General features: G+C 59.2%; 1 protein-coding gene across 4 annotated transcripts; it reads left to right on the top strand.

Annotated features, from left to right (window-relative positions):
* The first annotated feature begins 692 nt into the window (after nucleotides 1-692).
* ZNF319 (zinc finger protein 319) lies at nucleotides 693-6,806 on the top strand. 4 transcript variants are annotated; one of them, XM_065925422.1, is made up of 3 exons: nucleotides 693-980; nucleotides 2,985-4,951; nucleotides 5,178-6,806. In XM_065925422.1, exons 2-3 carry the CDS (start codon nucleotides 3,212-3,214, stop codon nucleotides 5,181-5,183), a joined length of 1,746 nt encoding a protein of 581 aa, XP_065781494.1. In that variant the 5' UTR covers nucleotides 693-980; nucleotides 2,985-3,211; the 3' UTR covers nucleotides 5,184-6,806. The 4 variants fall into 4 exon arrangements, with proteins under 4 accessions (XP_065781494.1, XP_065781493.1, XP_065781492.1 ...); XM_065925421.1 differs by adding an exon at nucleotides 1,725-1,896 and having other exon boundaries at nucleotides 2,985-6,806; XM_065925420.1 differs by adding an exon at nucleotides 1,720-1,896 and having other exon boundaries at nucleotides 2,985-6,806.
* The last annotated feature ends 4,519 nt before the right edge of the window (nucleotides 6,807-11,325 follow it).

Raw genomic sequence — 11,325 nt, 5'->3', positions numbered from 1 at the left:
TCGGGGCGGGGTGCGGGGGCGGGGCCCGGCAGGAAGGGAGCAAAGATTGTACCCACCCAGACCACGCTGCATTGCCGGCTGGCCTCGCTGTGACCGCTCCCTTGGAGCCTCCTGCCACGGCCATCCTCCGTGTGCCCATTTCAGAGATCGCTCTGGGTCCTGACCTCTCTGTCCGCTGCGCAATCTGCAGCAACTCGGGACCTCCCGGCAGCCGATGGTCTCTGGGTCAGAGGTCAGAGCGCTAGACCCAGCGGAGATCCTTGCCCTAGCCGTCCGGACGGGGGTCAGAGGTCCCGGGGCCCCTTCCTCAAGCCCCGCCCAAAGTCCGAGCTCTGGGGGCCCTCCTCCCCTAAAAGCGAGCTGAACAGTCACAGGCGGGGTCCGTTCCAGAAGATCAGAGGGTCTAGGAGGGCTCTCCTCTCAGGCTCAGGGGTCGGGCCGTGGGCCGGACCCTGGGAGCTCGCTCCCGTAAGGCCGAGTAGGGTGGTCCGAAGCAGAGCGCCCTTCCTAGGTCATCAGAGACGTGCCGGCCGAGCGACCGGAGAGCCACCCAGCGCGTCCGGCTGTCCGACCCGGCCCGGCCGCGGGGTCCCCGGCAGGGGGCGGCCTCGCTCCGTGCCGCCCGCTCCTCCCGCAGCCGCCGCCGCCCGGGCTGCCGCTCCTCCCCCGGCCCCGCCTCCCTGGCCCCCGCGCCGCCCGCCTGTCCGCCGGTCTCTGCAAGGCCATCGTTCCGTCCGCCCGCCCTCCCAGCGCTCCTCCGCCCCGGCCCCGCTATCCCGGCCGCGCACGTCGCTTCCTCGGTTCCGGCCGCCGCTAGCCCGTTCCCCGCCCCCGGGCCGGCAGCCGCCGCTACGCGAGGCCGGGGATTGGCAGCGCGCGTAGGCCGCGCTGCCGCGGATGGAGTCGGAATAAAGGGGCGGCTGAGAGAGCAGCCAGTCGCCACTCGCCCCGCGCCTGACCCCGCGGGCGGCCCGGAGCAGGTGAGCGGCGGGGCGCCCGGGGCCGCGTCTGGGGGCCACTCCCGCGCCCGCCGCACCCCTTCCCCAGCCGGCCCGGCAGTCCCCCCCCAACCCCACCTCCGGCCCGACCCGGCGGCCTCCTGAGCTCTTGGGCGGCCCAGGCCGACCTCGACACACAGCTACCTCCCGGGCCCGGCCTGCAGCCCTGGGGCCTTTCTCGGGCCCACTCGCCCGCGGGTCCGGCGCCGGGGCCGCAGCGTCCTGGCCATTTCCCGGCGAGGGCTGACAGGAGGCAGCCCAGCTGGGCCGGCGGGCAGTGCCGGCGGGGAGGTGATCGGCTTTCATTCGGTTTCCCAAGGAAGAGGAAGGGCTGGGGTGGGGCGCAGGTGGGGGCCTCCCCTTGCCTCCCTAACCCTAGTCTCTCATCCTCTTTGCCGGGTGATCAGAGAGGCCTCCTGACCGCACCTTCCTGGAGGGGGGGCCGGAATGGGCAGCGAACCTGGGGGCCCGGGGCTGGGGACCCTGGGTCTGGCAGCCATTCATGCCAGGGGAAAAAAAAAACAACAGTTGGGTTGGCGCAGTCTGACCTAGACATGGCTCAGAGTAGTCCTGCTTCCCTCTTTCCTGGGGAGGCTTCGGTACCTGCTGGCTCATGCAACCTGCTGCCTCCACTCAGAGCTGCGGCTTCTTCACTTCTTTCCTTCCCGGAAAGATGCTGAGGCTGACAGTTTTTAGCCTGACTCTTATGTTTCTTTGGCAGAACAGTTAGAGGCCAGGCTGGCTTGTGAAGGCATCCCCTTCCTTCTCTTTTCATCCGGAGAAAACTTACAAACTTTTCAATGTTAGAAGCAGAGGAGCTGGGAACCTGAAAGCGGGTTGCATCTGATTCTAAAAGTTCCTCCCTCTCGCTGTCATTACCTTATGCTGCCACAAAGTGGTGAGTTAGAGATTTGCCTGGGCTGGGTGGTCTTTACCTTCCATGGATTATCCAAAAGTGTTACAGACTTGGAGCAAGGGAACAGGGTTGTCTCTGGAAAGGTGACAGGGATGGTTAGCATGCTACATCCCACATTGCAGAGGCAAACTCAAAATTGCTTACATTTCCTGTAGGCCTTATCACTATCATATTAAGAGGATTTAAAGCTTTTTTTGGTGCTCTGGGAGATGACTAGCCTGGGGAACCTCTGCCGGGTAGCCATCAAGGCTGTGTGGGTCTGTGGGTCTCATCCTCATCAGGCATTGGCTCAGGTCCCTGCAAAACCATCCCCCTTATTGTGTGAAGAGAGAACAGGCACACAGTCAGGGGGGAGGACCTGGGGACAATTGAGAGAGGTATGGGCCGGCCCCTCACAGGAGAAGTTTTCTGAGATGGGCCTCCATTCCATGCTGGTGTTTTAAATATTGATTGACTGAGGGGCCTTCAGATCTGGGAGGTCTGGCCTTTTAGATCTACAGTCTGTTCTTATGAGCAGTTGTGTCCTGGGTTGAAATTCAGGGCAGCGACAGGAGAGGAGCTGGCAGGTCTACAGGGAGGCCTCAACCAGAGCCTCTCTGCTTTTATCTATCTTCTGTATTAGGCTTCCAAATAAGAAGTGTTTTGCACACTCTTAAAAAAAGGTTATGTTACTAAAATTCTTGTTTTGTGCCCCAAGGCCTTCACCGGTCAGTCTTTCCGTCCTTCTTTCCTGGGAGCATGAACAGAACTTGTGACTTCTTTGTATTGTGGGCAGATCACCCCAGACTCACTTGTGAGACAGCTAATGGAAGCGGGTTGGCAGTAAGCTGGGAGATTGGGATGCCTGGCCAAGGGATGGGGAACTGAGGATGGGTGGGCCTGGAGACAGCCACCATCCTCTTTACTGGAGGACTTGCGCTGCCAGCAACTGAAGATCTCCCAGTCCAGAGCCCCCTTCACTTCCCTGATGTGTTTTATGTCAATGTGGCGAGTGTAGGCAGATCAGGGAGAGGCCCTGGGAACAGCTGTGTGTCCCTGCCTCAAGCTCACGATTTCTTTCTTCTCTGCAGAGCCTCCCTGCCACTCCTGGCACCCTGCCCGAAGACCCCCGTCCTGTAGGCACAGCCTTTTAGTCTGTCTTGGTGAATGACTTGGACTGCCTGACCAGTCCTGCTCCGTGCCTTGTCCGAGTCCTCGTCCATCCCTGATCCTGCGCAGCTTCTCTCTCTGGTGTGGGTCACCTTAAGCAGGGAAACTGAAGCCATTACTCTCCAAACCCTGTTTCATCTTCCCAAGCATGTCGGAGAGCTGGCAGCAGCCGCCGCAGACACAGCCGCAGCAGCCTCAGCCCCCACAGCCGCAGCACCATGCTGAACCCCCACCGGCCCTGGCGGAGCATACGCTGCCTCCAGGCACGGCTGAGAACCCCCTGGGCTGCGCGGTCTATGGCATCCTCCTGCAGCCTGAGCCGGGCCTGCAGCCCCCGCAGCACGTGCCCTTGCAGGCCGCGGGGGAGCCGGGCCCCAAGTGTGGCGTGTGCGGTCACGACCTGGCGCACCTGTCCAGCCCACATGAGCACCAGTGTCTGGCGGGCCATGACCGCTCGTTCCAGTGCACGCAGTGTCTTAAAATCTTCCACCAGGCTACCGACCTGCTGGAGCACCAGTGCGTGCAGGCCGAGCAGAAACCTTTCGTCTGCGGCGTCTGCAAGATGGGCTTCTCGCTGCTCACGTCGCTGGCGCAGCACCACAGCGCCCACAGCAGCACCGGGGGCCTTGTGAAATGTTCCATCTGCGAGAAGACCTACAAGCCCGCCGAGGCGGCCGAGCCCGAGGCCACCGCCGCCCCCTCCCTACCCCCGGCACCCCCGCCTCCGCCCGCCGTGGCCCCGGCGGAGTCGGCCGACAAGCCCTACAGCTGCCCCATCTGCCAGAAGCCCTTCAAGCACCTGTCGGAGCTCTCCCGGCACGAGCGCATCCACACGGGCGAGAAGCCCTACAAGTGCACGCTCTGCGACAAGAGCTTCAGCCAGTCGTCACACCTGGTGCACCACAAGCGCACGCACAGCTCGGAGCGGCCGTACAAGTGCGCGGTGTGCGAGAAGACCTTCAAGCACCGCTCGCACCTCGTGCGCCACATGTACGCGCATTCGGGCGAGCACCACCTGTTCCGCTGCAACGTGTGCGAGCTGCACTTCAAGGAGTCATCGGAGCTGCTGCAGCACCCATGCACGCCCAGCGGGGAGCGGCCCTTCCGCTGCGGCGAGTGCCAGAAGGCCTTCAAGCGGCCGTCGGACCTGCGGCAGCACGAGCGCACGCACAGCGCCGAGCGGCCCTTCAAGTGCGACCTGTGCCCCATGGGCTTCAAGCAGCAGTACGCGCTCATGCGGCACCGGCGCACGCACAAGGCCGAGGAGCCCTTCAAGTGCGGCCTGTGTGAGAAGGGCTTCGGGCAGCCCAGCCACCTGCTCTACCACCAGCATGTGCACACCCTCGAGACCCTCTTCAAGTGCCCCGTGTGCCAGAAGGGCTTCGACCAGTCGGCCGAGCTGCTGCGGCACAAGTGCCTGCCGGGTGCGGCCGAGCGGCCCTTCAAGTGCCCCGTGTGCCACAAGGCCTACAAGCGGGCCTCTGCCCTGCAGAAGCACCAGCTGGCCCACTGCTCGGCGGCCGAGAAGCCCCTGCGCTGCACCCTGTGCGAGCGCCGCTTCTTCTCGTCCTCCGAGTTCGTGCAGCACCGCTGCGACCCGGCCCGCGAGAAGCCGCTCAAGTGCCCAGACTGCGACAAGCGCTTCAAGTACGCCTCTGACCTGCAGCGGCACCGGAGGGTGCACACGGGCGAGAAGCCCTACAAGTGCCCCAACTGCGACAAGGCCTTCAAGCAGCGCGAGCACCTCAACAAGCACCAGGGCGTGCACGCCCGCGAGCAGCAGTTCAAGTGCGTGTGGTGCGGCGAGCGCTTCCTGGACGTGGCCCTGCTGCAGGAGCACAGTGCGCAGCACAGCGCCGCGGCCGCTGCAGCCGAGGGCGCCTACCAAGTAGCCGCCTGCCTGCCCTGAGCCCCGGCTGCGGCCCCGGCCCGGCCCGGCCCGGCCCGGCCCCCTGGCGCCCACCCCGGGACCTGGCCCTGGGCGTGAGGATGGACACCCGGGCAGGTGGAGGGTGTGGGTGCCTGGCACCCCTGCTACTGGCCTGGAGGAGGTGGGGGTGGGGGGCAGATGGCCGTGGCTGGTCTTGATCCTGCAAACCTCTTTCCCCTTACAGGATTAACTCTCTTGAGAGACCTCAGCCTCGCTTTTCTCAGTGGAACCAGGCTGGAAGTCGAACTGGCCTCTCTCCACCCCAAGGAGGGGGTGGTGCTAGCCCAACCTTCCCAAACCTTTCAGTCTCCCTAGAGAAAGCAGATAGGTTAGGAAAGAGGAGGGTCACAGGAGGGCCTGGGCGCAGGGTGGCCCCCTTCAGGTTGCTGTTTAAGGGGGAAGGCTAACTCCAGGAGGGAATCCTGGGGCCAGGAGGGCAACCTGTGAGTCTCAGTCCCCTCTGTCCACTTCAGCTAGGGGCAGCGCACCCTCCAGGGCTCTGACAGGCGAGACACAGCAGTGCTGCACGCCTGTGGGCTGGGTCTGCTTGGAGAGCGATTGGCCCAGCCGGAAGCGGGGAGGCAGAGAAGTTCTTCCATGACACGCTCAGCCGGGGACAGCGCTGTCCCTGGGGAAAGGAGCCTTTGCAATGAGGGCTCATCCCAGCGTTTTGGAAGCGCCCCTCCCACCTTTGAGGCAGAGTTCCAAGTGCAGGTGGGGAATGTGCCCTCAGCCAGACAGAACTGCTGATGTGAAAAAAGGGGATTGTTAGACCCTCTGGTGCCCGGGAGGTGGAAGGGCCAAGCCCTTCATCTTCCCAGTGGATGGGAACAAGTGTCACTCGCTCACTCGAATCAAATCGTGTGAACCAAAGTCTCAAGGGCGTGGCCCTAATCAGCTCACCCCAGCCCTGCCTCAGGGCCAAGACCATGCCTGGGTACCCGGGGTAGGGGAGGTAGAAGGACCGTGGGCATGCCTCTGACCCCACAGCACCCTCCCAGCCCCCGGGCCCCCTCCCCCATCGGTCTGGCTGCTGGCCTGTACTCCAGGGGTCTTGTGCCGCCAAGATGCTCTGGACAGCATCCAGCTATTTGCAAGACCAGAGTGTTCTCCCTCAGGTCCTTTTAGGGTCCCCCTAGGTCTCCGGCTACCCACAGGGCTCATGGAGCCTTGGGTGTCCCGGATAGGGAGTGGGCAGGGGAAGAGGGTTGTTAAGGAAACCAGCAGGTGGATGGAGTCAGCTGTTACCACTTGATGGCTGGGGCTCTTCTCAAGAAGGCCAGAAGATCTTTACTGTCAAAATGATTCTTCTGAACCCAGCTCTGCCCCTGCCCTCTCCCTACCCCCCTCCCAGGTTGTGGGTCTTAAAAGGAGACTTTAATCAGTGCCCACCCCAAAATCCCAGAGGAGCAGGGAGACCCGCCTTGTCCCACTGTCACCTTCAGAAATCTGAGAAGCCCACGTCCACCTCCTCCTTCTGGTTTCCCTTCCGGTGCCCGCAGAGAGGGGCAGTCCTTCCCCTCGGTGCTGGCTTTAGTCACAATGCCTCAAAAGACATGGAACCCAGGCTGACAACAGTCCCAAGTGCTCATTTTCTTTTTCTTTTCTTTCATTTTGCTTTCTAAAAGCAGTTGTTATACTGTTCATAACATTGTATAGTTTAATTTCCTGTCATTTTGGATCTTATCTAAAAATGTGAGGATTTGAGTTTTTAAAAAGAACGACTCCATTTTAGATAGCCCCTTTTGATGTTAATATATAGTGAGTCCAATGTATGCTTTAGAAGTAAAGACATTGACCTTCACAGACCAAAGCACAGCTTCTTCTGGTCATTCTTCCACAGAGGGATGTTGGGCCGTGGGGAGGGGGTGGTGTGCAGGCTGGGGGGGGCAGGCTGGGGACTGGGGTCTAAGGCTGGGTTCCAATCCGGAGTCTGCAACACTCTGGTCATGTGACTTTGGGCAAGCCCTCAGTTGCCTCTTCTATAAAATGGGGAGGTTAACCCTTGTTTGGTTCTTGTGAGAGTTACGTGGAGTTGCATATGGAGCTTCCCCAGGGGGGAAGCTGTGACACTGCTGACGGTGCCAACCACAGGATGCTTGGAACCCTCAGGCTGCAACCTCTTGACCTCTTTGGGGTCTTGCTGCAGCTGCTGTAGAGGGAGCTGGACTGAGGGACCAGCAGGTCATGGATGGTCAGAAGCTGGGGCCTGGGCCCGGTAAGCAGGAAAGCTTCCTTGGCTCCAGTGGAAAACCAGAACCTTCCTGGAGCAGCCTGTGGGCCCCGCCCCCAAGGATGGCCCGTTCTGGCCTCATTTCCACTCACCCTGTCACAGGCTGATCTGTTTGCATGTCCAACCCAGCCACCTTCTCAGCCTACCTAACCCTCTCTGCCCCCATCCCTGTCCCCCAGGGAGCCAACGGCAACTCAGGCTCCTTCTGTTTTTCACAGGCAAGGGTGGAGGTGGGGAGAGGAAGGGAGAAGCAACTACTTTTGCCTGGGGTCTGAGAGCTAGTGGAGTGTAGTCAGCAGGGATCCCTGCCCTGAAGGTGGGGTGGAGGTGAGGGTAGAAAGAGGACCAGAAGTTGCCCCCGCTGCAGGGGACTCAAAATGCTGCAGGAGGCTTAGTGGGGAGGCTGGAGGACCCCAGATGTGACCAGGACACCATGCTTCTCTCCGTGTGGGGCCATGGGGGACCTGCCCTTGAGAAGTTGGTGGTTCCTTCCTTTCATTGCCTCTCAGCAGTGATGCCCAGGGCCCTTTGTGTGTCTGCCAGGCTTGAATCTTGGCTTCCTTTCTAGCTGAGTGACCTTAAGCAAAGCCCACCCACTTTGCAGGAACTCCTAGGAAGCACTGGCATGTGTTTGGTGCTTTATAGCTTCAGGTTGCCCTTCCTGGATAGACAGTGATTCGCGTATGCCAGGGGCAGGAGCAGCCCTGGCAGATCTCACATAGAGGCTGTAATGACTTTTTCTTTCTTCTTTCCCCACTCCATCTCTCACGAAGCAGTGGGGCTCCCACCTGGCCCTCAGCCTCTGGACTCCAACCTGGGCCAAACCCAGGGCAGTAAATGGAGCCCTGGCCTGGGGGTTCAGGTCTTAGACCTCTGATAGCAGGTGGTCCCAGGTAGGTTCTGCTTCTCTCGGGATCTCAGTTCCATCTGAAGCAGAGGTGTTGACTCTGATCTCTGAGGCTCCTAAGAGACCTGAATCTGGGAAGGTGACAGGATTAACCTTTGGCCCCCCTTTCCCCTCCCTGCCTCTCCAGGCCTCCAGTCTGCTCCCTACCTGCCTCATTCTGCTCTCTTGGTTGTAAGTGACAGAAACAGCATAAACTGGCTTAAGCAGCTGCCTTTCACTGTACCTGACCACACACAGATAACCTCTCCCACCTACCTACCCAGGAACCCCCCAGTTTCCTGTGTTCCAAAACTCCATCCTTAGAGCATGGAATTTTCATGGGCGAACGGCCAACATTATGGCTAGGGGTACAAACTAGCACTGTCTTCTTTCTTAAAAAATATATTTATTTGTTTTATTTGACTTTGCTGAATCTTAGTTGTGGCATATGGCATGTAGTTCCCTGGCCAGGGATTGAACTCCGGAACCCCTGCACTGGGAGTGAGAGTCTCAGCCACTGGACCACTAGGGAAGCCCCAGGCACTATCTTCTCTAGTCTCTGGCTTATCATTCTCTCTGCCCCAACCACTGACAGCATAGGGAGAGGGTGGTCCCTTGAGGTGAGGGGTGACATCCGGATGAGAGCCAGAGGACTAAGAGGGAGAGGCTAACATAGGGACTTCCCTGGCAGTCCAGTAGTTTGTTGCGCTTCCACTGGCTGCAGGGGTCGTGCATTTGATCTCTGGTCGAGGGTCCTGCATGCTTTGAGGCTCAACCAAAAAAAAAAAAAAGAGAAATACTAACATAACTTTCACATTTTGGAGTTAATAATACCTCCTGCATGGCTTGGGTGGGTGTACATTCTCTTGGGTCCTCAAAGTCATTGCCAGGGCAGGCTGGATCACCAGAGACAACTCTCCCAGGGAGCCCACCATCTTGCTGACTTTGTGTGGCCGGCTCTGGGCTCAGCCCCACAGCGGGGCAGTGGGAGAGGACCCCGCTGTCCCGGAGTGGAGCCTGTGCTCATGAACCGTGGTGGCCCTGCTGTGCTCTCGCGGTTAAGAGCACCACAGTCAGGCCTGGCTGGAGTCCTGCCTCTGCCGCTCATAAGCACCAAAGCTTTGGGAAGGTTTTTGAATCTTTCTGGGCCTTATTTTCCTCATCTGTGAAATGGAGCCAGTAACATTCTCTTCTGGGCTTAGGATGAGGGTCCCATGAAATGACCCATGTGGAGTGTTGGACATGTAGCAGTCACTCAGGAAAGCAGAGGACTGGGATATCCAAGGCAGAAGGGAGCCAGCCCCGCTCTCCTATTCAAGTGTCAGGGTTGTCTTTACCGCCCCCCATCCCCATCACTTTCCTATCTACCTGTTGGTTGGAGCCTCATACCATCTCCATGAGACGGGCCGGGCAGACCTGAAGATCTGCTTTGTGTTGACCCTTGAGAAGTCCAGAGGCTTCCCAAAGCCACACAGTTTGTGATGAGAGAGGCCTGGAATTGTGGGGGTGGGCCAGGTGGGCCAGACAGGCCAGGTCGGGGATAGGCAGTGGGGTGAGCTGTCCTAGGCTCTGAACCTCACAGGCCTCCACCTCCAGCCACTGGAGCCCGGGGTGCTGGTTCCAACCTACTCTTTGCTGGCCAGGAAGCTGGGAACAATGGCCGGGACTGGTGCTGGCACCCGGGCTGGCCAGGGGAGCAGGAGAGCTCTTCACCAACAGTGGGGGTGGGGGGCGTGGCGTGCTCTCAGCTCCTTGAGGGATTGGAGCCACTGTTCCACATCTTCCCATCTGTGCAGAGGCAGCTCCATAGAGAGCCTTCACCTGACCTCCCAGCCTCCAACTTCATCCCTTCTCCAGAGCAGGCCCCAGACGAGGACCACAAACTGATCAGACCTTGGAGAGTTGCCCAGGGCCTCCCCTCCTGGGCCAGACTCGCCTGTGATAAGCTCCGCATCCCATCCTCAAGCCGGTGCATTCTTTGTTCCTTGACGGTTATGCCTCTAGGAAAAGCCTTGGCTGCTGTTGATTTTCATAGATCTACAAAGATTCTGGCAGGAATGCCCAGTCATCCTCACAGGGCCTTGAAAAGGAGGTCGAGGGGAGGGGTGGGGGTGGACCAGGGCTTGTGGGATCTCCCTCTTCACTCTGCGTGCATGTCCATCCCCATTCTGGGTCTGCATTCCTGCCTTTGTTCATCTGTAGGCAGCACTGAGCACCTGCTGTTTGCCAGACCCCAAGCTGGTGCAACTGGGCACGAAGGTAGGACTTGGGATGAGAGAGTTTTGAGGTTTTCATGTATATCAAAAGATAGGGTCAAAAATGTCAAAGCTGCTGGAATACAGTACAAAATACTACATGCAAGAGTCTTCCCCAACCCTCCCACCACCCTCCCTCAGCCAGGACCCTTCCTCCATCCCGATCCTCCCTATTGCCAGGCCCAGGGTGAGAGTATGTGTTTTGTGTGTTACTCTGTAATAAACACAACTATTACTTTGTAGGAGTTGTTTCATTTCATCCAGGTCTTATGTTGGTTCTTGGAGGCCCGAGGCCCCCTTCCTAAGTCCCAGATCCTACTGAACAGATGAGAGGGGCCAGCAAATACAGTATTTCCTAAGAGCCTACTGTGGGCCAGAGGCTATGATTTCTGTCCTCATAATCTTGGGGAAGAACTGGGGAGGAAAGGAAGACTGGGGAGAGGACTGCCTGGAAGAAAGGATGAGATTTGGGTAGGAAGAGATGGCAAAAGCATTTCACGTGGGAGGAAGGCTTTGACCAAGGGTTAGGAGGCAGGCAAGAGCCTGAGTGTTTGGAACAGCAAGGAGACTGGTGATGGGGTTTGGGCTGGGGTAGTGCGTTGAGGTCCAGGACCTGGGTTGTGGCTTGGGGTCAGGCCAGGAAGGCCTAGAGGTGAGGCCATGGAAGCTTGTCCCCAAGGCAATGGCCACAGGGAGAATTTCTAAAGTAATCTGTCTATGAGGAGCAAAGAGCCCCCTAGGACTGAGGGGACTTAAGGGCGTAGAGACAATGGCTCGGGCTCAGTGGCCTCTCTCCATCTCTGGGGATTTTTAAACCTGCAGGTGATGAGGAGGATGCTAAGTCAGGGTTTCCTAACCTCTGTGGGCACTGACTCTCCTGAGAATCAAGTGAAAACCAGGAGATTTTTCATGGAAAAAGCACGTGAGTGGACCCATGGCTTTGCACATGACTTTGGAA

The sequence above is a fragment of the Muntiacus reevesi genome, chromosome 2 (assembly GCF_963930625.1).
Source record: "Muntiacus reevesi chromosome 2, mMunRee1.1, whole genome shotgun sequence".
Lineage (NCBI taxonomy): Eukaryota > Metazoa > Chordata > Mammalia > Artiodactyla > Cervidae > Muntiacus > Muntiacus reevesi.
Note: the sequence above shows the minus strand (reverse complement) of the source record. Positions and strands in the feature narration are given on the sequence as shown.

Excerpts from the sequence above, each read along its gene's own strand:
- ZNF319 (XM_065925419.1), top strand. The coding sequence starts at position 3,212 with ATGTCGGAGAGCTGGCAGCAGCCGCCGCAGACACAGCCGCAGCAGCCT.